The sequence below is a fragment of the Lagopus leucura genome, unplaced genomic scaffold (genome assembly GCF_019238085.1).
Source record: "Lagopus leucura isolate 7727_CA_CO unplaced genomic scaffold, USGS_WTPT01 Super-Scaffold_100033, whole genome shotgun sequence".
Lineage (NCBI taxonomy): Eukaryota > Metazoa > Chordata > Aves > Galliformes > Phasianidae > Lagopus > Lagopus leucura.
Window position 1 is genome coordinate 5,236,871 of NW_024962282.1, and position 25,919 is coordinate 5,262,789.

The following is a 25,919-nucleotide window of genomic DNA, read 5'->3' on the forward strand; positions in this document are numbered from 1 at the left end:
TCCTCAGTACAGGAGAGATGTGGACCTCGTGAAGCATGTCCAGGGGAGGGCCACAAGAATGAAAATACTGCATGGTGAGAGGACAAATTCAGATTGATTTCAAAGATGCATAAGGCATAGCTGTGTTATTGACAGGGTATGCTTGTTCCATCTCCGAGCTCTTGGAAGGGACTCCTGAAAAGGAATGGAGGGGAAATATCCTTTGTGGTTTTTCATTGTGGAAGCTTGTTATTGTTTGGTTCTGGGGGGAGTTGTTTGCTGATGCATCAAGTGTAACTGTGCTGGAAGTTGGGGTGCCTCATCTCTTGGATGTGGTTCTGTTTTACTTAATGGGAACAGGAGGACTTAAAGTACCTGTGAAGTTGTTTTTCTGTTTGTTCGTTGTTCTGCTTATTAAACAAATACAAGAAATAACTAGTTTTAAAAAAGTGCAGAAAACCAACCCCAAACCAAGAAAAAGCAGCGACGGGGGAACTGCAGGTGGTATCAGCTGCACTCCTATTGAATGCAATGGACATATGGATAGATGCAGAGTTAACATCACTTAAAATGCCTTATGTGTGTTAGGAGCTCTATCTTCCTGTATTTGATTTTACTGTTACAGTACTTATTTTTACTTGGCTGCATGACGCCGACCTTTTGCATTTCTGCTGGTGGTTTCTCAAGTAATCTCATTTTGCTGTTGTTATATCTTTCTAGGCTATTGAAAACTGCAAGGGTCTTTTATCAATAAAAGAAGCGTGAACTGTTTTGGGATGCAAATAAAATCTGATAGAAGAAATTAAAAACAATGCTTTCAATTGAGTTAATGCAGTGGGATTGTATTTTGGCTTGGACTCTTGTGTATATGTTGTACACTTTATTCTGACCTGTGGAACAGCACTCAGAGACTCACAGAGAATATGAATGTAAGGTAGTTTTATTAGATTTAAGGTTTATACCTTACAATATGCATGCTCATAATACTGCAAACTAAAAAAATGCCCACTCGCTCTGGACAGTGGGTTGTTCTGTTGTTAACTAATTCCACGAATGTTTTCTTGTTTTTCACTTCTTCTTGGACCTGTGCAGTGTAGTGTTTGGTCCTTTCGAGTTTTGTTTCTTTTGTAGTGATTGGTCCGGTTTCTTACCTGAAGGCGTTAGACCTGGAATCCCAGGTATTTTCTACTTCCCATCGTACCACCGACAAGCGAAAGCCTTGCCCCGTTTCTAGCAAGCCCCTCCCAAGTCCCGCCTATACCGAGCAAGCCACGCCTTAATTAATTAATCTCCGCCTTTTCTAAGTAGGCCACTCCTCAATCTCCGCCTCACCTCCCTTCAGCTGTTCTCATGAAATCCAAGTGTGGACCCCCTCTCCCCAACCCCTCTTCCCCCCCGTACAGCCCTGCCTACAACCCCCCTGTACAGGGACCACGCTAGCATCTCTGCCTGCAGTCAATTCCTTAGCAGTTGCAGGAGAGCTCCCTGAGCCCTGCAATCCAAAGGTAGACTGCTGCTGTAAAATGTCAGCAGGGCTCCCCGAGTGCTTAAAACCTGGACGTACACCTTTTGTATTGTTCTGTGTAAGTAAAAATGTCTTCTTTGCAACATGGCATGGAAGGGAATTTACAGACTTCAGGGAGGATGTTTCCGTATGAAAACAAAAAGCTGCTATCTTTGGTTGTGAACCCCCCACTGTCTGCCGACAGTGTGCACTGCGCTACCTGGCCTGGAGGAGCTGACTGCTGTCGCTTTGCAGGCAGGCGGCGGCACGCGGCGGCGGGCCGGAAGCCCCGCGCTGCCCACTGCGTTCTGCTGGGCACGTGGGAGGAGCAGAGCGGTGAGCGCTCGCCGCGTAGAGGCGCCCCGCCGCACCCCAGCGGGAAGCGCCGTACGAACACGAGGCATTGCGAGGCGGAGCCCGGAGGCGGGCGGGCGGAGAGCGGGAGAGTCGGTGCGCCTGTCGGCCGTGACCGCCGCCATGGAGCCGTTCTCGGTGAGCGGCCCGGAGCGGGGCCGGTGCGCGCGAGGGGTGGACCAGGTGTTCCCTGACCGCTGCCCTTCTCCCCGCAGGGTATCCCCACGGTCGTCGCGTTGGCCGCGGTGGCCGCGACGGCGCTGCTGCTGCTGCTGCTGAGAGGGGCGGGGCGGGGGCCGGGCCGCCCTGTCACGCTGCGGGACCCGCAGGCCAAATACCCGTTGCCGCTGGTGGGCAAAGAGGTGAGCGGTGGAGCGGCGGCGGGTCCCGGGGCTGCGGTACGCGGGGCGGAGCGGCGTTCCAGATGGGTCGCTGCCGGCGCGGTGGTTTCCCACCAAGGCTGGGCTCCTCGCTGTGTGCCTTGAAGTCCTGCCTTGGAGCTCCGTTAAACCCCAGGCTTCCGCGGAGTAGCTCTGCAACTCGCGTTGTCCTGCCCTGCCCGACCTTTGACCATAGGCAGCGCGGGTGCTGAGGGGGGCCGTGCAGCTGAAGGGGACAATTCCTTGATCCTAAAACTCAGAGTTGTCTAAACTTCGTTTGCAAAGCTATTTGAGCTGCTCTTGCTGGCTCCTGGCTGCGTGCTAACAAAGAACGGGCTCCTAACTCACAGTGTGGGGTAGAGCTGAAATCAACAGCAGTGGTGTGTTGGCTTCATTTTGAATTTCGTGTTTTTTAAATAGGAGATCAGCCATGACACTAAGAAATTCCGGTTTGGGCTCCCTTCACCAGATCATGTCTTAGGATTACCCGTAGGTAAATACTTACAGCATTTAAATACATCTATTTTTGAGAATGAGGATTGTTAAGATCTTGAGTTCCTGTGTTGGAATTCAGAGCTCAGCTGGAGTTGAGAGCTGCACCTGGAAGCTGCCATGTCAGAAGGAAGTGCCAACTGGGTTTCCCAAAGAGTCCCATTTCAGATTTTCTTTGTGCTCTGTCCTGCTTGTGTTACATGGTGTGGTGTAGTTCAGAACAAGAAGGTGAAATGCAGGTGAAACTGAACCAGTCTGAGGAAATTAACCCCGCTCAAGATACAGGCAAAAGAGGTACCCTTCTGAGCTTTTTAATACGACTTACTTCTGTTCTGCTTTTCTCTGGTGCTTCAGTTTGTCAGGTGTCCTCAGGTTTTTGGCAGCTGCAATCACACCCACGGATAAGGAATAGAATTCTTCTGCCTGGAAAGACTGTAACGATTGCATGCAAATCCCAGTGGAAATTTGTATCAAAGATGTTGCAATGTTCAGAGCCATTTCTGTGCATGCACTGAGCTTTGACACAGATACGTGTACAGCTTTGGCTTATTTTCTGCACTGGGAAATTCATTTCAGACTAGGATTGGCACAGTCTTCTTTCTCGTACTCTGAAAGTGCGATGGCATTGAACCTTGGACCTTGAATTAATGGTAATTTATGCAGAACCGTGTTGCTGGCTGATATGGCAGATGGAGCCCTGTTTGTATTGTGCTGTGTTTGGCAGATTTCTTGCTGTATGCACAAGTTCCAGTTCTGTGCTGTGGGCATGTCCTTCTTGCATGCACCTGATCAACCACCAGTCTTTCTTCAGGTTCTCTTTAGGGTCATATGGGACATGGAATTGAACTAACCATGTTAAATTGGCAAATTGTAAATGCTTTGGCACATGCTGCCTTTTGTTTGGAGTTCATTCATAAGAAGTTAGGAATATGATATTGGAATTGTATGGGCTGGATTCCTGCCTCCTACTTTTACCAAGATCGTTTTGCTAAAAGTCTGCTACTGCTGCTTCTGCTTTGTGTTTTTAAGTACAGATCAATGCTGCTGCTTGTGGAGCTGGGTGGCAGCAAATGCTGTGTTTTTATTAGCTAAATACCAAATCTAAATACAGAACAGAGCATCCTACAAGGCAGGTACCCTCTACAGCCAAGCTGTGTAAACTGGAGAAAAAATATAGGAGTTATGGCTGTGAAGATTGGTTTGTTTTGTTTTTTTTTCCCAGCAATACAGATGTGGTGTGAATACATAACAACACAGGATAACACAAAATAACATCAGTTGGTGAAAACCAAACTTTCTAGCCTGGGCCATTTGCTTATTACCTATAGCAACCTTTGCATAACAAGAACTCCCTGGAACTGAACTAAGAGAGATTTACCCTTTCCATAATACATACAGTTCCATAATTTCTTGTGGTTGTAGAAAAATATGCGCTTCTTGTGTTGGCTCTTATTTGAAGGTGAACTGCCTGAGAATACGTGTGCATGTGTGTGCCATGAAAACAATAATGAATTATACAGCTTTTTAAAGGTCATTTTTCCAAACTAGATGCAGTGGTTAAGGCTGCATGTTTTATCTTCCACTTGCATTGTAAAGATTAACTCCACTGTTGCTTGTGCTTGGTGGCTTACAGTACATGTTTGTCTGTTTTGTCGTCTTTGCCAAATAATATTTTGAAACCAGGTAACAAAAAAGCTCATTAGATTGTAATTCTTTCTCCATAGGCCAACACGTTTACCTTTCTGCAAAAATCAATGGCAATCTGGTGATCCGAGCCTATACCCCAGTTTCCAGTGATGAGACAAAAGGTTATGTTGATTTGATTATAAAGGTAAATTTTAATTTCCTTTAATACAGATGAATTGCTTACTGGAAAGAAGGGAACTATTTCATTTTAGTGAAATAGAGTTTATTTTAATTGGTTGCCTTTCAGATAGGATGACTGCATGGCAAACTCACACCTGCTCACGAATAATGACTTGTGTATCTGTTGCATGTCACAGAGAAATAGTAGAGGTGAGGGAGATGGAGCAGAGAGCTGACAGTACTGCAAGAACTTCTCTGTTTTTGTTCGTTTGGGTTTTGTTTGTTTGTTTGTTTGCAATGAACAAATAGCAATTGCTCTCCCTCAGGCTGCCTTATGCTGCTATTAGTACTCACTGCTGATACCTGAAAGAAGGAACATGTTAGTAAGAACTGTCTTTTGTGACCCTAGAGAGAGAGAGCAATTATATGTCTTCAGCATCAGAAGTTGTGCTAATGGGCTTATTGAGAAAATGGGATAAGGAAACAAGGAAAATCTTATAAACTAGGGGATGCTAGATGATTTGATCCCAGGTCTGGATTTTCCAGTTGTTTTCTAAGACATTTTGCACTTAGGCAAAAAAATCTGGGCTTTTTTGTTTTCTCTGTTCTTCACGTTACATATACAGTGAATGGTTATTAACTACTTAATATTTATCACGCATCTTGAAAGGCTGAAATGCTAGCATGTGACTGAAAGGTCACAGCAAGAAAAGATGCAGTAATGCTATTTTCAGAAGGGGTGCTTACAAAAATGGGGGTAACGTAAGGTTCTTTTTGGAGAGATGGTGAAAGGAGGGCATAATGTGCCTGACACATGTTCTAACTAGCCTGGCTGTTTGCATAGGGTGTTTTACTTACTTAGTCTGCTTACTGTTGCATGGCATGACAGGTAACTGAACAAAGAATTGTTGCAATCTTTCTTCCAAATGGTAAATGTCAGACCTGCAGTGCTGTGATCTTCAGTATATCATTCTGACTCCATGAAAGCTAATGGCTGATGTCATAGAAATGCTTGTTTTTATAGGTTTACTACAAAAATGTGAATCCTAAGTTCCCAGAAGGTGGGAAGATGTCCCAGTACCTAGACAACATGAAGATTGGAGATGTTATTGACTTCAGGGGGCCAAATGGATTGCTTGTCTACAAGGGGTCAGGTACTGTGACACAAAGGTGGGAGAGCAGAAGGGAGGAACTTAATTAGTTATTATCAGAGGCGTTTGATAAACTGTGGTTTGCAGAGAAACTACTTTGAAAAGTAGGAAGAGAAAATCTACGCTTTCTGATCTTGCCCGAAAGCCCATCAGAGTTGCTTATGATGGGAAGAGTACTTCGTGTTTGCAGAGTAATAGCTGGTTGTTGTCTTACTCCTGGGACCATATAATTAAATCTGAAAGATCTGCTGTTGCATATTTACTAGGAAGGCTGCACTGGAAATCCCTCGGATATGGACGTGGAGAGAGATGTTCCAGATACATGGCAGGTTGTAGCCTCAAATGCCCTCTGAAAATCTTGGCAGTGTTACTAAATAATTTATTAACTGCCAGCCAGCTCCATTTAGGTATTGAACTGGGTCTGAACTGGCCGGGAGGAAGTCGTCTATTCAAAGAAATAAACTTCTTTGAAGATGCTAGTAAAAGGCCAAAGGATTTTGTATTTATCTTGACTGAGAGGCACTGTGCACTTAATATTCCTGCTTCAGGGGAAGCAGTGCTCAGCACTTCCCTGGATCATGGCCTTTTACAATGAATAATACACTGATGAATCAGTTACATCTCAGAGGACTTGAGTGGTGTATGTTTTACAAACGTTCTTTCATCTCTGATTTGGTTGCTGTGAAGAGTAGTAGCTAGGAGAGCTGGTTACTAGTTATAGATTTCTTTAAAGATTATTGGAGTATGTCCAGTGTCTTTTATGTATTATACTTCTCCTGGGCTTTTCTCTTGGGTGAATACAAACTTTCTGGTTTTGTAACAGTTTTAAAGTGACGATGCACTCAGGCGTAGAGCAGAAATCAGCAAGGTCTTATCACAGGACAGTAAAGGCAGTCACGTAACTGACTGCAAGCAGCACAATGATCTCCTTAACTGAAAGCAAAAGACAGAAATGAAGTTCTTGATGAAAGGATGCAAGGATTTGATTATCTTTGTGGCATCTTGCTTGATGCTGGTTTAATACAACTCCTTTGAAAGTGGACACACAGAAATGGCTGGATCCATGGTGTAAATGAAGATGATGAAGGTGGCCTAATAAACTTTTCTGTCGAGGCTATGGTTACCCTTAGCTATCACCAGCTTTTGCAGTTGCTGAGTGATGTAGTCAGTGATAAGGGAATTCCTGAGTCGATCACAAATGATGCTGGGTAGCTGGCAAGATGAAGCTCAGAGTGTGCAAAGGCTTCTAGCCTTTACACTCAATGCTGTGCTGAGCACATTTAGCATGTCCAGCAGATCTGCCCTAATTGATTGGTAGGCAGTAGTAATGTATTCCCATGGAAGTTGCATCTGTTTTTGTTTAGGAGTTAACGTGTCTATAGGTTTTGAATATTTCTTCTAGGTACCTTTCTGATCAAGCCTGATAAGAAGTCTGAAGCACAGAAGAAGTTTGCAAAGCATGTGGGGATGATAGCTGGGGGAACAGGTACAACTATTCTCATCACAGCAAATGTCACTCTGGAGAATTAAGCGGTCTTCAGGGATGCTTGGGAGGAGTCTAATGTGCTATACTTTGGCAGCAGAGCGCTTCCATGAGCACTAAGCTGCTCTTTCACACTGCTTGCATGTATTTGGTGTTTGGATCCATCTGGGATAAAGAACATATTTGAAGTGTTGAGTCAGTTGTGTGTTTTAAGAGTTGTGCACTTACTGGATCTCCTCTCTTCTGAGTCCTGTTATGATCAGAATCTAACTTGTATTTCTTTTTATACATGAGTGTTTGGTGACACTGAAGCATTCCGGCAGCTTGAGCTCTGCGCTGAGGGTTAGCAGCTTCTTTGTAGTTTTAGTCTCAATTTACTGTGTGACCTCAGAGAAGTCACTTTACACAGAGCTCCAATGTCAATGACAAAAAATATTTTAGGAGAATATCCTGCAGGTGAAATCAGTGTTCTTATCACATCCACTACAGATGAAAGCCCCAGAACGCAAGCACTGTGGTTTTGTTTTAATCTTCATCTATATGAAATAACAAAAACCCTTCAACTTCTGCATTGAATCTGCATTGCACTGAAGACCAAGTGAAGGCAGCAAGAATATTGAAAGTGCAGCTTTATGTAGATTGAAATATTTGCATTTTTAACTGCTTTGTTTTGAACAGGAATAACCCCTATGTTGCAGCTGATCCATCATATCACAAGTGATCCTAAGGACTCTACAAAATGTTACCTTCTTTTTGCTAATCAGGTAAGTGTGCTGATGCATCCGTTTGTCCTTTTATGGCCTGCCTTTTTTGCTGGCTTAAGTTTTTGAAGCTGCTGTGACACAGAAAATACTGCTCTACATGCTTCATATCTTTCAGTGTCTGTCTGATCTGTAATTCTGGCTGAATGTGTATGACAAAATGTGACCTGAGATGGCATATTTAGTATGATCAGCATAGATAGGACCAGAAAGTAGTTACTAAATAAGTTTCTATTGTATTGTCTTGGATTAAAATGATTTAAGAAGGAGAAAGTGAATTAGAAAAGTATTTGCAACTATTTACCAATACTGTATGGTGCTGTTGTAGTTTCAGTGATATTTCAGTTGTTTTGAAGATGGCTCATAGTTTCACTCATACTCCATAATTCCTGTATTGGAATAAATTGTGAACAGATTGTTGCTCCTGCTAATCTTACTCCTTGACTGACTGCAAAGAAAACAGGACTTTGTTCTGTTTAATTCTGTTAACCAGGGTTAACAGGAGCTAGTTGTGATTCAGAAGTTGTTCAGATTGACATCTTTAGAATTGTGTTTAGGTGACTATTAAGTCTCATATTTGGAAGCTCTTAATCTGTAATGATAGTAGCCTGTCATGCAAAGGGAAAGTTTGAATGAGTTACCATTGTATTTGTCTTGTTGCACGCTAGGTAAGCTCACAGCAGAGGCTATATTAAGGTGTTTTAGAGCTAAATAGCAGTGTTGTTTTGCAGACAGAAAAGGATATATTGCTCAGAGCTGAGCTAGAAGACATTGCTAAGAAGCATCCTGATCAGGTCACGCTCTGGTATACACTGGACAAGCCTCCACAAGGTAGGCTACTGGTACACACTGGACGTATGCTTGCTCTTGTGAAAACTGCTGCTGTTTTCATAACAGCAGTATCTTTGTGTTGATAAATCAGTTTAAAGCACATATCTTTGTGCACTGAGATAGTGGGGAGAAAAGGATGCTTTGTTCACTTAAAGTAGCAGAGGTATTCAATGATACTGCTCCTTGAAACCACCTAGCATTTCTTTTTCACTTTTGTAACAACACTGCTGTCATCACCGAGCTTGTAACCTTACCGGTCCTTTCTAGAGTTTTCCAAATGTGTTGAGTAGCACAGGTCTGAATAATCTGCCCCTGTACTGCTGTCCTGGGTGACCTTTCTCTCCTGGAAGAAAGCCTGATTTATTCTTCGTGTTTATTCCTGGCTGATATCTAATTTGTTTAAAGCTGTCATTTATTCATAGGCATTCTTGTCTGAAAGTCTGTATAGTCCCTTTTCAGCCAGATTCTTGTTATCCATGTGCTTACTGTCCTCTTTAAAAGGAACCACAGGGTTTGAGCAAAGTGAGAGATGGGTCCCTGTCTGCTTGCAGTGATGGTGGCATAGCTTCAGCTACTTTGTGACAAAAACATATGCAGTTTAAAGAGATTTCAGACTGTACAGAGTCAGATTAATAGTTTGATGTGTTTGTTTCAGATTGGAAGTACAGTTCTGGCTTTGTCACTGCAGACATGATTAAAGCCCACCTCCCTTCTCCTGGCAGTGAGACGCTCATTCTTATGTGTGGGCCACCACCTATGATTCAGTTTGCATGTCAGCCTAACCTGGACAAACTCAGCTATCCCAAGAGCATGACATTTTCTTATTAACAGTGATGTCATCCAGCTCTTTTTCTTAAGTAAGTATTGCATATTTTCCTACAGGAACGACTGGTATGTAACTGTGCAGCATTTCTTAATTCTGTGTGTGTTTTTTTTAATGGCATAGTTTAATTTCTGTGAGTTTTAACTTCACAGTGACCTTTGACTACTAAGAAATGTGAAATTATTTTTCAATTATGTGGGAAGTAACTAATTCATAAGTTAATATGAAGTGTTACACCTGCAGTTCTAACGAAAAAAGTGTGTAAATTCAGAAGCAGGACAGTGATAAAATGAGTTGTTTGTTGACATGGATATGGTATTTGGGAGAGGGCTGTGAAAACTGGAATAGGATGTGAGCACTCTGTAAGTAATTAATTCATTCTGGTGAAGGTGAGAACAAGGAACAGTGTTTTCTCAAAATGCTGTTCTGCAGCCCTTTACAAGACTTTAAACAAAATGCCAACAGTATGTCACTAAAAAGCATCTAATCAAAATTTAGGTAATATGTAATTGCTTATTACTGTAATAGTAGTTCTCATTCATGTGGAAGTTATTGAGGAGGATTCTGTAACATCATGCTGTTTTCTGATGGCCTGAGTGTTTGTTGTTGTGGCCATTCCCTTTGCTTAAGAGAAAGCACGGCTTCTTCCTTCCTATTTTAAGCCTTGCTGAGTTGGTCTTACATTCAGCTGTACTTTGTCTGAGTATTTTTATCATGTAGCATTGAATTTTTAGTCATCAGTGCATGCAGTACTGCATATTCATTTTCAGGAATTAGTTCATGCTGCAATTGCTGTAAGGTCTGAAAAATCTCAAAGACAGTAGACTTGATTCTTCAGTTGCAAACAACTGTGCTTACTAAATATTTTAATTCCTCTGAAGCAAAATCAATCGTTTAGTAGTTAAAGCTTGACTTAGTGAAGTTGCAGTAATAATGCAGAGGAAGTCACAGACATTCACAACTGTGATTCTGTCACTGATAAGAGATCAGCTACCTCTGTTTCTGTTAGAATCATTCCAGTCAGGAAGTAATAGAAGAATATTCAGAATTTATTCATAACAGTCAAAGATGTAGGCATGTACGCCTGTGTTATAACTAGGATTTCTTACTATATTAAAAAAGGAGATATTCACATCAAGCTTAGCACAACACTACAGTGAGTTATAAATACTCCCTCAAAAGAAAAAGGGAAAGCTGCTTGGAATAGCTCATTGAGACTAAGGCTGCCCCTGCCAGAGCAGTTGTTATAGTATTATGACTAGGATGAATTTGATCAGTTAATCTGACAGGGTATTTCATGTGTCTGTTAGTATATGCCCACACTAGTGCTGACTGCACTACTCCATTGCCAGATCAGAGGGGGCATGTTTAGTTTGTTCATGTGCAGATTCACATATCGCTCCTTTGGATTTTTATTTACTTAATTCTTCAGTGACTGAAAAAAAAAATCGGCCTTAATTTTAACATTTTGGGCATGCTCTGGACAGCACCTGAGATTTGCTATTTATTTTGGAAGGTTTGTGGCTAGGAGTAGCCCACCCTTGGGCTTATATTAATAGATAAACCAACATCTCGCAGCAAGAAAGGAGGAAGTAATGCAAACCATGCATAATCATAAAAAGCCTTTTCTTTCCAGTTGGACGGATTTCTTTTTTGGCATTTCTCTGTATAAGATACAGTGTTAGTTATTAATTACCTTATTAATACATAAAAGGCATGTGCTATCAGATTGCACAAGCATTTGCAGCTGTGAACACAGCACTTTCACCCTTGAACTGCCCCTTGTGTAAGTAGGCAGAAGCTGCATTTCCCTGTCACAGTACTGCTGTCTTACCTACCTCCACGTGATTGCTACAGATTTATTTTGTCAAAAGAAACAAGTTTGCTTTACTATAGTCCTTGATGTGCCCTAGTCATGTTTTACATGTGACAGGCAATAGTATTGATTTCCCACTGCTAAATAAAACACTATGTGAAAATCTGCCTGTAGCTGGAATGAAAGAACTGAAAGTGTAAAATAATATGACCAGTTCTTATGCAAATATTACAGTTTCTACTACCAGCTCCAATCCTAAAGGCTGTTTACAGGCATATGTTTAATTAGCTTTAACCTCTTATAGCTCTTATAATTTATTCCTTGTCTTCCTGAAAACTGTGCTGCATCTTATATCAACCAGGTATTATGCTGAGTGTTCTCTCTGAATTGTGTGGATTGTTCAGAAGGCTTATGAGCACCCTGATGCTTCCACATGTGCCTCAGTACTAACCATTTTAGACAAAACAGGAAATTACAGAAAAAGCCCTATCAACACTTCAACTTCAAGGCCTACAATTTAAAGCAATCACACAGAAAATTTTGTTGCAGAGTACAGCAAGCATCATCCTAGTATTCTAGTTATATTTTGCATTAATTATTTTGCATTAGTTATTTTGATTGTGCTTTGAGTTAGCTAAAGATTTGTGAACAAGCCATCTTGATTGTCACTCTCCTGCAAGGGCTTGGTTGGATACAATTACATTTTATTTTTCCTATTCTAAACCATGCTTATTGAACAACAAAAAAGGGCAGGGTATGTTCTAGTGAAAGGGGTGAGGGTCCTTCTATGGCAAAGTATTTCTGGCATGACTGCAGTAATAGTGAGCCATGACAGGTGTGCTTGCCAGCACATCTGAATTGCTAGGTGGCTCTGATTAGTCCATGTGGTATAATAGAATATTAATGATTCCCGCATTACAACTTAATTATAAAAATTAAAAAAATATATACAAAAGACTTTTTCTATAGCAGTACATAGATATACCATGTAAAAGACGATAAAATACAAGGGTAAAACATACTGGCTTTCCAGACTCTGCATAAAAAACAACTGTGTAGCACTTCTTTCAGCACCTCTTTTACATTATATTATATGGAAAGAGTGCAGAGGAGTTACCTGTGAAGTGTTGCTTTGCTAGCAATACTAAATACTATGTGGTGTGTGTCACTAGAGGAAAAGAGGTAAAGCTTTTCTGTACCACAGCATCAGGCTTCTCCTGGCCTGCCCCAGGCAGGCATGAGGTATTAGTGGTCTTGGTCACGCTGAAATATCATCTCCAGTCTTCTAAGGTAGGTGTTAAAAATCTGCTGTCGTTTAGCATTTCATCTTGGCTTAACATTGTCTGAAAAAAATCACAGCAATATTAAAACAAGTAGACATAGTCTACTCTACGTCCATAGTTTAGAGAAATAACTATAGTTTAGAGAAATCCAACTGTAATGAGATCAGATTTACAACAGAGGGGGTTAGAGCCATGCAAAATTAAATTGGAATCTCCCAAATGGCTGCTTTAAATAGCAAAAGTAGAAATTTTCACACAGATGTGTGGCATTGTTCGTACACCTGCAGTCAATTAACTAATTTAACAAAAATGGACCAACATGGAGTCAGGAGTACATAGTTATTTATTTCCCTGTGATATTTTCTCTCTTGTACATCTTCAAGTCTTACCTCTTTGCCAGTCCTTGGGAGGGATGCCTCTTACTGTGTCACAGAGATAAATTGGTGAAAACTTAGAAGATGCTGAAGTGAAACTTAATTTCTAGTAAAAGTGATTCTTTTTTTTGAGTGTCCATGCATGCATATAGCATGCAACCAAGCTATAAAGGAGGTGCATAACAAGAGTAGTGACCCACTTACTCTTAACCACCACTAGCAATACCCGAATTTCACTGAGTTGTAGCAGATTACATTTGTGACTTCAAAAGGAATAAAATTGGTACGTACCGTAAGATTGCTTATGCCTTGAGAAAAAGCCCCTATTTGCTTTACTGTTCCTTCTGAATGTTCCATCTGTAAAAGTATTCAGCAGCTAATTCAATTCAGACAGTATGTGCAATGTTATTCACTGTACATGCATCATGGGGAGGTACCTCTGCCTTGACAAAGGGAGATGCTGTAGTTTTAAAAGCTAATTTCAGCACATTTCCGAGTTGCATGTGAATAAAAATGTCTCCGTGCTGTAGAGTGTATGAAAATGCATTAACAAAGGATTAAATCCTGATTAAGAGAACTGATTTATGGAACCTGATCTGTAATTTAGACAAGAAAAGGAATAGCATAAATAACTACCAGCCAAGAGTAATATTTTCCAGAAGACGAAACATGTAATTCCAGTAGTAGAGCTGCCTCCATAGGCAAGCAATAACAATCCTACCTCTGCTTACACAAAAAGGCTATCAGTACTAGGGCACTGAGGTTTTGCTGTGTGACCACACTAGAAATCAGGCTTAAGTTAAAGGCCACTCTGCTAGTGAAAAATAGAATATTTCTGTAATGTTTGAATAGCTCTGTGTTGTAAGCTGTCAGAGTTAATGCATTTCCTTTCAACTCTTAATTGTGTAAATGGACATCAGTACTAAATTAGTGTGTATATTTGTTTGTCAGGGCTTACTACTGTCACCATGTAGGAGCAGCTCTGGATTTTTACTACGGTGCACACTAAAAAAGACAACAGTTAGATAATGAAAACAAATGAGATGTTAGATGCAGTAAACCATGCAAATGACAGAATGACTTCCACAGGATTAGCAATTTTGTGGCCATTTTCTCACTGAGTTTAAAATGTTTCACTATGGTCACAGGAATTAGAAGGGTGTACCCCAGCTGCCTCTTTGTGGGTCTTGCATGTTGTCAAGTCCACACAAGCCTCTGGTAGCTCCATTTTTCAGGGTTTACATTCCTTTACACAACAGCAAAGTAGAGTAGAGTTTGGTGGGTTTTAATTTTCATCATTTATGCAATGTCTGGACACAGTTTCATTAAGCAGTTCACTACTAAATGACAGAAGTGAATTATTTAAGTGTTGGTTTATTAATAATTTTGTTCATTACCGAGGCCATTGTTTTCATGTCTACTGTTTAAGCCTAACTACTTCCCATGTACATAATGAAATAATGCAGTTGGAATCCTTGATTAATCTGTTAGAAATATATGATCCAGTTGTACTTTAATATATAACTCGATAGTTCTGTACAAATTAGTCCAAATAAACTTATCACATTAAAAACTGCCCATATAAAGAACAAAGGTGTGTGCCATACTCAGGTTATGAAAGCCGAAAGTACAAAAGTCTTCTGTTTACTGCAGCCTCTACCTTAATTGCCAAAATACACTGACTGTGGTAGTGTAAAGGTGTCAGGTTCCTGAAAAAGGGCTTGAAGATGAATGAGTTCATTGTTATGTTGATGGAAAAAAAAACAACCAAACACACCTTGACATTCTTAGTATAGAACTCTTTCAAGTGTCCATAGCCAGTACTTTCTCAATGAGTTCATGCAGATACAGCAAATACTGTTATATGCTAACATTTGATTATTTGCAAGCTTTGGAATGCAGGAAGAGGATGAGATGAGAATGGCATCAGTCTGTTTGTCCCACCTGATCCAGTTCCCTATCAGTGAGTGGACTAAGGCCTTTGTATCCAGTGTAGTTCTTCTGAGTACCATTTGTAGCACCTGGGTTTGTATCCATGGGACAAACATAGTCCGTTGATTCATCAAATTTCTTTTTTCTTAAATTTCCAAAATGTGAAAATCCAAGTTTCTTTGGCTAAAATAAAAAGAAAGCAAGTATTAAACCTGAAAAATAAGGTTATTCTTTAAACATTCAATATCCTTTCCTTTTTATTTACTTAGGTACTGTAATTCTTCAAATAGATTCAGAACTGTATACATTGAATTGTTTACAAAGTGGGGAGTTACAGTTCATTTAAGTAAGTTCAAGTAAGTTCCCTTCAAAGAAAAGAGGAGATTGCATGCTCATTTCAGAAACAAATTTTAAAAGTTAACTGCAAATTAAATGCCTTGGTATCTAGAGTTAAGAACAATGTAGCACTGCTTCTAGAACAGATCTTTCCCCACTCACATATGTATGTCCTGTATTTTCTTTATGAGAAGTGAAGGAGTAAGGCTGAGATTCTGTAATATCTTGTTTTGAAAAGCAGCTCATACCCGAACTTTGGCAGTGGTGGTCAGAGGTGTGTAAGCTGTTGACTCCGTTATGTCCCTTTTTTCTTGCTGTGTCTCTGGCCCAATTAATACATTAAAATTGGTTGTTAGGTGGCGTCGCAGTAGGGTCTTCTGAGGTGGAATATTCAGCAGCATTGCCAGTGTGTCACCGTTGAAGCGAGGTTCAAGAATCTATTAAGATAGGGTTTGTTTTTTTTTTTAATAATATGGTTAAATATTTGCAATAGTAAATCATTATGGTCCTTAGCAGAAGGATTTCTTCATTCCAGCTGTCCACAGTAGACATTTTTAAGTCAGCAGTATTATGACATTCACTAGGTTTGAATAGGAAATGTGTGGAGTTAGACATTAAGAAATGCAGAGTGTAACCAGACAAATGCCAAATTATATTTATCATCAACAGGGTTGCTTTGGGGATTTTTGAGCTCTTCTTTTTTTTTTTTTACTACTGTATTATTATTCTAAAAACAAACTTAATCTTAGTACAATTTTTTTTCTATTTATTTTTTTCAAAAAATCTGCAGCACATCAGCATCACAGTATTTCAGAACTCTTGGCTTTTCTAAGCTACAAGCTGTATTTTGGATCAGAAAAACTCTTTTCAGGCAAGACAAATGTGAGTTCAAAACAGTTATTTCCTGTGGCAGGGTGTTAGCATAATTTTATTAAAGCTGCTCCAAGGGACACTCAGCAATAGAGTAATTTTCTCACAGTACAGGTTGTTGTTCTCTAATGTACTACTGTTACTGTTAAGCATACACAGCTCAGCATTGATATCTTAACAGTTGCTTTGCTATTTAAATTTTCTTTTGTAAAATTAATATGTACAGATGCAGAAGCTTTTTAAAATGCCTGATCATGCTTTTATTTTGCAAATGTCCACTTGTGTTTCTTGCTACGTGACCAGAACAAGATAAAGTAAGGTTTGCAATACAGTCTTGTCAATTCTTCATAGATATGTAGTAGGATGTTAAAAAGAATTCTTACAATGAGGCCACCGTGCACTCCACTTCCTCGGAGGTTTGGTGCATATTCTGCCAAATCAACTGATCTGAGCCATTCCATCACTCTGTGATTGGACCACTGCACCACTTCAGAAGGTGAAACATTGCTCTGTTCAAGTAACCAGAAAAGATGGTGACAATACAGCCTGGTCTGTCACAGCATGTTCACAAAATGAATCTTGAGTTTAGATGAAAACATTGTTCCCTTCTCAACACAGAGGAGCATTTCCTCTTTCTGTTCAAGGCATCTCTTAAACATCCTCTAATCTGGTGGTATGTATTAGTCTAGGACAGATTAAACCTATGTACAGCATCAAGTTCTAAAATAAGAGTACACATTCTAAATGCAAAAAAACCCAAACATTTTGAGAAGAACATTATTAACAAGGCTGTCATAGTATCACTAAGAATAAGCTCTGGTAGGTAGAGTGAAAACAATATGCAGTCTTTTATAATTCAATTAAGGAAGCCAAAAAAGAGCATTCCAAATAATTTGCTCGAAAGTTGAATTAACATAACTGAGAAAGTAATTTTAAAAGAAAGATGCATAAGATTCAACTAGTAAGTAGCTCAATCACTTGTGAACTGAGCAGGTTTTTATTATCAGAGAGGACATGTTATATTCCAGAACAGGAATGCAACACAGCTTCTGCTTTAGAGGCAATTCCCTAAAAGCTGTGATTGAGGTATTATTGTTCATGGAGTATAATAACAGAGTAATTAGTGCTTGCATAAATGAAGTTACTTAAACATACTTTTACCTCCTCAACTGGTCGTCTGCGTAGACAGTGGGGGTTAAAACTGTTGATGTGCAGCACATGAATGGCACACTTAATACTCAGATGATGCAGCTGACTGGTGACTTTTAGAAAGAGAAGGTCGTTCTGTAAAGGAGAGAGTCTTTTAAGCAGCACAGAATACATTCAAAAATAGTACTTTTGCCAAGAAGAAAGATTTCAAGCTTTGTATGTAGTTTTTGGTTTATAGTATTGTACCATATTAACATGGTTAAAAATGGGAGGAGAGTTTATAGCCAGTTAAATAAAACCAAGGCTCATGGACAGTTTTTGATCATGCTGCAGTGGGATCACAGAAGCTAGCAACTCATACCTGGCATGGACCAGTAGAGATCATACTTCTGTGGCAAAGGTTCTGCAAGCAGCTTAGACATGGTTCTGTTTTTGACTACTGCTAAATTATGTTACTGTGCTGTGATGAAAATACAAGAACATTTATCTAAACCTGGGCAGGGAAGCTGTACAAGTAACTTCCTTTAGGAGGAAGTTTTTCACTCAGAGGGTGGTGACACACTGGAACAGGTTGCCCAAGGAGGTTGTGGATGCCCCATCCCTGGAGGCATGTAAGTTCAGGCTGGATGTGGCTCTGGGCAGCCTGGTCTGGTAGTTGGTGACCCTGCATATAGCAGGGGGGTTGAAACTAGATGATCATTGTGGTCCCTTTCAACACAGGCCATTCTATGTTTCTGTAAGTAAACATAATGGGTATATGTATTGTATTGTTTGCTGCTAATTTGATGAGAGCTGTACAAGTTACTGGATTTGTTCTTTACCTTTAATTTACCTAATGTTGTTGATAACTTAGTGAGGAGAACAAAACATTCCAGAAGCTGTATGTAAAATAGGTCATTTTACCATCAATTATTTTGTATGATATTGAAAGAGAAACGTCTTGCAGAAGTCAGCTGTAACACTGTATTACTAGTCCTAAGGTGCATAAAACAGGTAATCTTGCACTAAACAGTACATAGAAGTTCCTACCTGCACTGTTTCTGGTTTGCAAAAAAACAAAAAACAAAAAACAACCTTGTAATTCTTTGCTCACTCTGAAATTCAGAGTTTGGCAAAAAACTATTTTAGCTTACCACAGTTAAGTACTGCAGCATTCTCCCATCGACTCTGGACTCATGAAACTGGTCTTTGTACTGAGGTAAACCAATATCATCAAGCCAGCCTGTAGATAGAAGAACAATGGTGTATCCAAATTTGTATCAGTGAGAATGAAGCCAGCTTCCTCTGAGGCACTCCAGTAGCTCATTCTACCTATTCACTTTCCAAAGGACAGCCTCTTATCGGGAACTTCCCAGCAGCCAACAGCCAGCTTTGTCAACAGTACCTCTGCTGTATTTTAAGTATGTACTTTCTGCAGTGTAATTTAGCTCTTGCTAGACTGAGACCTCTCACCCCTATTTGTATTCCTTCCCCCTCAAGAAGGATGGGCTGCCTGAGACACGTGCATGTTTAAGCAGTCACCAGCCATCTTTTTAAGAGCGCTAAGTTTAAACAGGACAAGTTATCTCATGGAATGATGATTTTTGTGTTGTTCTGAACATTCAAATAGGCAGTTTTATAGTATGAACTTTCCGTGGGAACTCTACCGTTCAGATGGAAGAAAAGTTGTGGAACAATTTGTGAAATGTGGATGCCATCATCAGATTATTACATGATATTTATTAAATTTTCCACCCAGTGCACACACTTAAGATTGTGCTGAAAGACCATACAGTCTATCGGAGAGAAAAATTCATCTGATGATTGATCTGAAAATACTTCCGTTTTTTGACTGCTATTTCCCTATAGTAAAGAAACACAAAATTTTCTGAAGAATTTTTCACTTACGCGTCACCCAGATATGATCGAGTTGTGCAGACTTCTCATCTTGTTTTGTGTTTATTGATTTAATGGCCAAAACTAATTTCTTCCTGTGCAGTGGGTGCTTTATTCCCATTTCCTGTAATAATAACCATTAACAAATAGTTTGCTTTGCCTCTGGCCCTCTTCATCTCATTAAACATCTATGAAAACATTTCAAAAATGTAGAACTGCCTGTTATTGGTAGGGGCCTAGTTATACAGAAGCAACTGGAGTTTGCTTAAGTGAAACAGGTACAAATATTACCTTTTCCATGTCCTGAGGCGTCGCAGTTAACAGTGTATGGCCTGAAGTCACCCACTGCCGGGCAAAAATGACGTACTGCCCAAGACCAAAGTCCTCAAGCCAGTTACAAACTCTTTCAGTACTCCACTGAGCAAATGGAGCATTGTAGTCACTGAAAAATAAAAGAACTCTTTGAAATTCATAAAGGAAAGATAATGGAAATTATGAGAAAGACCATCGCAAACTAGAGGAGATACTACAGGCCAGTTTCTAGCACGCTTTATTCTGTGCAGTAATCAGCTCTAGCAGCCATTCTTGCAATACATGCTGTGGTACGAGTATCCTCTTAATTTGACTGCCCAGCTTCTTTTTCTGGTCATTTGCAGCAGGGCAAGAAGAGAAGGATAAAAGTTTCAAATAGAAATGGGAAAGAACAGAAAGAGGTAATTGCTGAATCTTCATGTCTGCAGATATTCCTACAGGAGATGATGAGAAATTTTCTGAAGACATTTTTTTGCTGCTACCTGCAGTTGAGGGAGTGCAGAAAAGCAAACCGCTTGGGTTATGCTTTCTACCAGAGAAATTCTTTCCAGTTGTAGAATTCCATGTGTAATTAAGTATGTTAATGCATATTTCACGAAAGGAACATTTTACCGTTCAGTATATTTAACAATACCATATAATAATCTGTGTAAAAAAAAAAAAAAAGAAAAAGAAAAAAAATGTTACTTTTTCTGGCCTTTGGTTTCCTTTGATCTGGATAACCGAGGTCCGGCTGTTGCACGGAGACCACCCCTTCGAAACTCTGCCAAACCCAGATCGTCTGCAGGGAAGTTACCAGACTGAGTTCTTCTTATTCTTTCAAAACAAGAGCGCCAAGACAGTACTGTTAGTGTCCAGCAGCAAAGTGTTTCATACGGAAACTATAATGACAGCTGGAAACTGTATTAATCTCCCCGTAGAGCACAAACATCTGATTCAGGCAGCAGCTGATGAAGGAGCAGGCAAACACTGTCTAGACTTATCTCAGAAAAGAAAGAAAAGCTTTGCAAAGCAGCCATGACCCTTCAACTCAAATAATAATTCACAGAGGTCAGACTTGTAAATGGCTGCAGTTCTGAAGTAGATAAAAGGCACACAGTAAAACTTGGTACTCTCAACTGTCAGCATAATTACACAGGAGAACATATTATTTCTTCCAATAGCACGGCACTCTGAACCTTACCATCCACTTTCCTCCAGCCGTGTATACAAAGAGACACAACTACCCGTACAATCAGAGAGCTGCTTTCCCTCCTCTTCCTGAATTTTATTTTACTCTTGCTGTATCTTTTCATGAGAACCAAATGAATTCTCAGTTTGAAATGCTGTGATGAGGAACTAAAAAACATTATCTTACTTTCCCCAGATTTTCTTGATTCCTTTTGGACTCTTTCTGTTTTCTGGAGACAGTGGAGACTGTGGACCTGAATCCATTCCCAAAGAAAGAGGTGAAAGATCATCTGAAACTACTGTACCGTCCATGTTCTCTGTTTCTCCTGGGTTAACAACAATAATTGTCAATAATTAGTACAAAATGTGACAGGGTTGTTATACGGCAGACTAATACTTAAATTAAAAAATATAATAAAGTACAGATAGCTATAAAAATGTTCTTGTATAAAAATAATCTTAAAAAAAAAAAAAGAGTAGTTGTACCTTTGATACAAGAAAACGGTATTATAATATTGTAATTTCAGTGTATTTTAAAACCTTAATTCCTGATCTTGATCTGCTGTTGCGTTTCCTATTTTTAATACCAAAATTCATCCATCAAAATCAGTGGGAATTTTACTGTTGACTTCAGTGAAAGTAAAATAAGACCAAGAATAAATATCTTTAAAAAAAAAAAAAAAAGTCCCATCTGAATGCTATACAGCTAAAGATTTTCTTTCATTTCAGTATTACACTTAAGGAGTTCAGTCTGGATTGCCCACTCAGTGTCAGTATTTTACAGAGAAGACGAAGGGAGGGAAAAAGGAAAGGAAAAAATAAGCAGCAAAATTCACGTTAAAAGTTGCATCTTGTTTGGATACGATACCTAGCACGGGTGCACTGACACTCCTGATGCGATCTTCCAGTCCCAAGAAGCAGAAAGTCAGATGAAGAAGCAAAGAAGATATAAATCACCAGCAAAATAAAGTTACAGAAGAGCAAAGTGGTAAGCTAGTAGTAAGCTAGAGTAAGTAGTAAGCTATTAAAAGCAGAAACAAAAAGAAAAGAAGCTGTTATGCTTGACATCAAAGGGATTGTGCATTGGTGTGCACAAGCCCCAGGAATCCTGGACCAGTCAAAGAGATAGGAATGATCATTTATATTTCATCAATTCTTTGGCAACTGTAACACATCAAGCATATACTACTGAAATAAACAATGTCTAAAACCACATCAAATTTCTGTGAAATACAGAACTGGAGGTATAATGAGTTTACTGCATGTGGAAGAAACAAACCAGACTCTGGTAATTCAGTGCTTTTTAAGAACTCATTGCTTGTTTCTAGAATAACATTCTGCTTTACAAGATTCCCCATCCTTTGATCCTGCATGTAAAAGACCTAATAGCATGGCCAATAAATTATCTGCTGACTATTAATGAGGATCTACAACATTGTGATCACAGAAAAACTACAACAAACAAACAAACAAACAAAAAAAAACCAACAAAAACCAACAAAACAATCCACCAGCAATCTATTGAAGTGTTTAAGCTATGCTACTTAGTGGTCTTAGGACCATGTGGCCTTACCAAACAAATGAAAAAACCACCACCAAAAAAATCCACAAACCAGCAAACAACTGTGACCCCACAACAATTAAAACAAAACAGATTTTTCCCTGAAATGTGTACATTACTGTTGGTTATACTGTAAAATGTCACACATTAAAATGTAGCGAGATGGGAACTGGGAGACTTTTCTTTTTTAACATACAGTCTAGCATAAATGTGCGGTTTTGTTTCCTTGTTTTTTAAGAAAGCATCAACAAGCTCACGATCACTGCAAGTAGACAAAAAAGAGGACCTTATTCCTAATATGAATATGTTTGGATCACCAAAAATTCTAATTTTCAGTAATAGATTTTTTGGCTTTTAAGAACGCTGCCTTCCAAAAAAAAACACTAAACCAACAAAAAGTCTCTTCATTACACTGCCACTGGTATTTGCAAATTATAACATCTGGTGCAAAAAGAAAAACAAATGCTCTAAAGTAAATCCAGCCTTTATTCTCTAGCAAACTTATCTAAAATACTTATGTATTGTTAAAGGAGCAGAGCTTTCCTCACTGAATCATCTGAACAGCTCAGTCCATTCATGTAACACAGCAGGTTACACAGTGTGCTATTTCCCCTTGTTGGTTTGCTTTTTTGCCTCTTCCATAACCCCCATGCTGCCTCTGAGAGGCACGGATACATACTCAGATACGGATACATACTCAGGCCCAGGATGCTGTTGTACTCAGTGTCATTCGTGTCAGGTGAATTTGACTCATTATATGTCCCCTGGTCTCCATTCTGCGTGGGTCGAGGAAGTTTTCCTGGCAAAGTTTGATATTTGCTGCCTTTCACAAGTGGCTTACTCTGCAGATTTGGTTTTTTAAGAGGAGAAAAAAAATAAAAAAATCACTCATTGCATTTACAGTCTGGCACACAATAATTTAAAGGTTTAGAAAAAGTATTTTGCAGTTTACAGTTCTAAATGACACCACCACCCTTCATGGTTCTTTTTACAGATATTCAATTTAAATCTAATTATCAGCTGCCAAGAAGTTCTAGGTAAGAGCCAGCCTTCTCTTCCCTTCTTTTCCCCTTCACCCAGACTGTAAATTATATTAAACAATAATATATACTGAATATTTCCTAGTTTCCTCATAAATATTCTTCTAGCCACCTCCGCTTCCTTCAGGACCCTGACACCACATAACAATTCAGTCCTTCCAAGGCCAACTTTGATAGCAGCATAAATGCATTTAGTCATTTCCCAGCCCATTCTTTGCTGCCACATTTTTCCTTTACACTTCACCCAACTGCCTGTGTTTTGGTCTTACAGATGTGTCTCAGTTTAAGCCAAAGGCATTTTGATAACTCAAATTTGGTCAGACGTTTTGCCCATCAGTATTAATGACATACAAAGAATCAACAACGAATTCAGGATACAGAAATTTAACTTTTGTAAGCTAAGTTACAGGAATAGAGAGTTTTTTTTTGTGGAAAAGAAATGATCCTGCACCTCCAATTATGGTAGAGGTGTACATTCAACGTGTGATTTGAAAGCAGCACAAAAACAATTAGTATTCCCCTGTTTAGTAACGTCATTTAATTGTTTTGGAACACCTCGATCAAACTTGTCTGGGACAGGATAATACATAATTACTGGTCTATCCATTCTTGTTTCAAGGCCAGAAGTGATTTCAGTGATTCTATAATCACAGAGCAGATTCCTCAGTTTCAGGGACTGTGTGTCTGACCCCTGCTCCTGTTTTGCCAACTGCAGTTTCACAACTGTCCCAGCTTGTACCAAAGATTACATGAGTAGAGAAACTTCATACTACTTTTATCAAAGATTAGCACTGTGTTTCCTGAAGCTGACTGACTTCCAACCTTAGATACCCAAAAAGCTTGGCTGAATAAAAAACACCACCACCATCACACAGAAAAAAGAAAAAAAAAACCCACTACCAAAAACCAAACAACTCTTCAATCCTTACCCCCACTTTCAAATTTTGTCAGGTAGCTGGACTTTACAAACATTTTAAAAGGGAAAATGAAGTGAAAACACAGCCACGACATCACAGCAGATAAATGTTAAGAGTTTACAGTTAATATACCTCTTGTTCTACAACAGGCTGTACTGGTTTTCCATCTACATACTATGGAGTTGCAGGGAGAGTAATTTCAAAGTTTTATGGAAAAAAGCAACAGACAAATGTTAGTATTAATATACATACACAAAACATCAACTGTAGCTTGATTACTATAGTGATGCTATTTAATACTATGACAATATGTTACAAGGTCTGATATCTCCTCATTTTCATTATGTATTTAATATTAAAAGCATAGGTTCAAAAGATTACAAAATTTGTGCCCAGTTTACGTTCTGCTATTAAAAGGATTTCAGTAATTCTGGGCTTCTGAGGGTTTCCATTGGACTTGCATTGAGCTGGGAATGTGACATTCACATAACACTTAAAACAATGTGAAAGTGACTGACGTAAGAGACCATAGGCAATGCTGTATGTATCCAGCTGAAACTATAGAAAAAGAGCTGTGGTAAAAATGAAGTGATAAAAAAAAAAAACAAACAAAACAGCATGGGGAGGTCAGAATCACCAGAATGTTTCATCTTACTGCTGGATGTAATTAAAATTTGAATCTTGTACAAAAAACAACTCCAGAAATGGTGTCGTTAGCACAAGTTCCACTGGACTCAGTGAAAGGAGCAAATTCTGGTGCTGAGTCAGCAAAATAATCTTTGTTTTGGCTAAGTTGTGACTAATTCATATTTAGTCAATCACTTATGTGCATAGGGAGGTCTGTTTCACTAAGAAGCCTTGTACCTAAATGAGGGCACATAATTTAAATGCCCTGATAAACATGGGGCTCACTGGCTATGGTTGTGCCATATCTTTGATTTCAGCCTGATCTTATCATAAAGACAAAGGTTTTTCAACTTAAGACAAAAATAATTTAAAAGTTATGAAAAGAAAGCAGACCTTCATAAATTCCACATGGAGTAAAGTGTTAGTTGTCATTCAGTCGGTCCTGTGTGCGACCACACTCAAATGAATGCAACATAAATTTCAAACATTTTATTTGGTGATTATCATTTTTAGACATGTAAGAACAAACTTAATGAAATTTGAAGTAGGAAAACAATCATATTACTAGGGAATGTGGTTATTATCCTTTTTAAATGGCATTACTAAGTATGCATAATTCATGTTAAGCCTAATTTTGGTACAGAAAATGTCAATAATAGTTTCACAGATTTTATGTGTAGAAAAAGCTTCAGTGTACACGACAAAAAATAAAACCTCTGGACCATAGCATAAGGAGATTTTGTAAATTGTGAAGTCTTAATTCTGGAATTAAGCCATAGAATTAACAACAGTGCTCCTGTTTTTAATGAAAACAGCATTGCTGCCATCTTCAATAATGCCATTTATATCAGAAGTCAAAGTTAGGGAGTAACACTCATAGTTATGTGCAAACACTCAAAAAGAAATCCTATGTGAAAATGCATGCCCATTCTCAATACTTTTTGATTGCTTTCAAGTTCTGTTGGCTTAACATTTTAGCAAACAGGAAATCAAAATTATCTTAAAACCACCTTTCTTAAACAAACTGTTATACAGTTCAACAGAATGGCTCCTCATTATCATTATAGTTATACTTCTCTTAAATACTTTTATC

At 39.2% G+C, this 25,919-nt stretch overlaps 2 protein-coding genes across 8 annotated transcripts in view; one reads left to right on the forward strand and one right to left on the reverse strand.

The window, feature by feature from the left end:
* Nucleotides 1–1,887: 1,887 nt before the first annotated feature.
* On the forward strand, nt 1,888–22,101 carry LOC122185789 (NADH-cytochrome b5 reductase 2). The gene is made up of 10 exons (XM_042881897.1): nt 1,888–1,975; nt 2,053–2,199; nt 2,638–2,710; nt 4,434–4,540; nt 5,540–5,669; nt 7,069–7,152; nt 7,828–7,913; nt 8,642–8,741; nt 9,397–9,598; nt 20,878–22,101. The coding sequence occupies exons 1-9, from the start codon at nt 1,961–1,963 to the stop codon at nt 9,567–9,569; spliced, it is 915 nt and encodes a 304-aa protein (XP_042737831.1). The 5' UTR covers nt 1,888–1,960; the 3' UTR covers nt 9,570–9,598; nt 20,878–22,101.
* Nucleotides 10,414–25,919, reverse strand: part of PPFIBP2 (PPFIA binding protein 2) — a 75,646-nt gene continuing 60,140 nt past the window's right edge. For 5 of the 7 annotated variants that reach the window (XM_042881891.1, XM_042881890.1, XM_042881892.1 and 2 more), the window contains 13 exons: nt 24,332–24,373; nt 22,940–23,084; nt 21,550–21,582; nt 20,869–21,007; nt 20,199–20,327; nt 19,491–19,641; nt 19,212–19,323; nt 18,458–18,546; nt 17,331–17,459; nt 16,559–16,684; nt 15,554–15,742; nt 14,982–15,152; nt 12,733–13,394 (listed from right to left, as the gene is read on the reverse strand). In XM_042881891.1, the coding sequence (XP_042737825.1) occupies nt 13,254–13,394; nt 14,982–15,152; nt 15,554–15,742; nt 16,559–16,684; nt 17,331–17,459; nt 18,458–18,546; nt 19,212–19,323; nt 19,491–19,641; nt 20,199–20,327; nt 20,869–21,007; nt 21,550–21,582; nt 22,940–23,084; nt 24,332–24,373 (1,596 nt within the window). In that variant the 3' untranslated portion in view covers nt 12,733–13,253. The other 2 variants (XM_042881889.1, XM_042881896.1) reach the window with 1 other exon arrangement.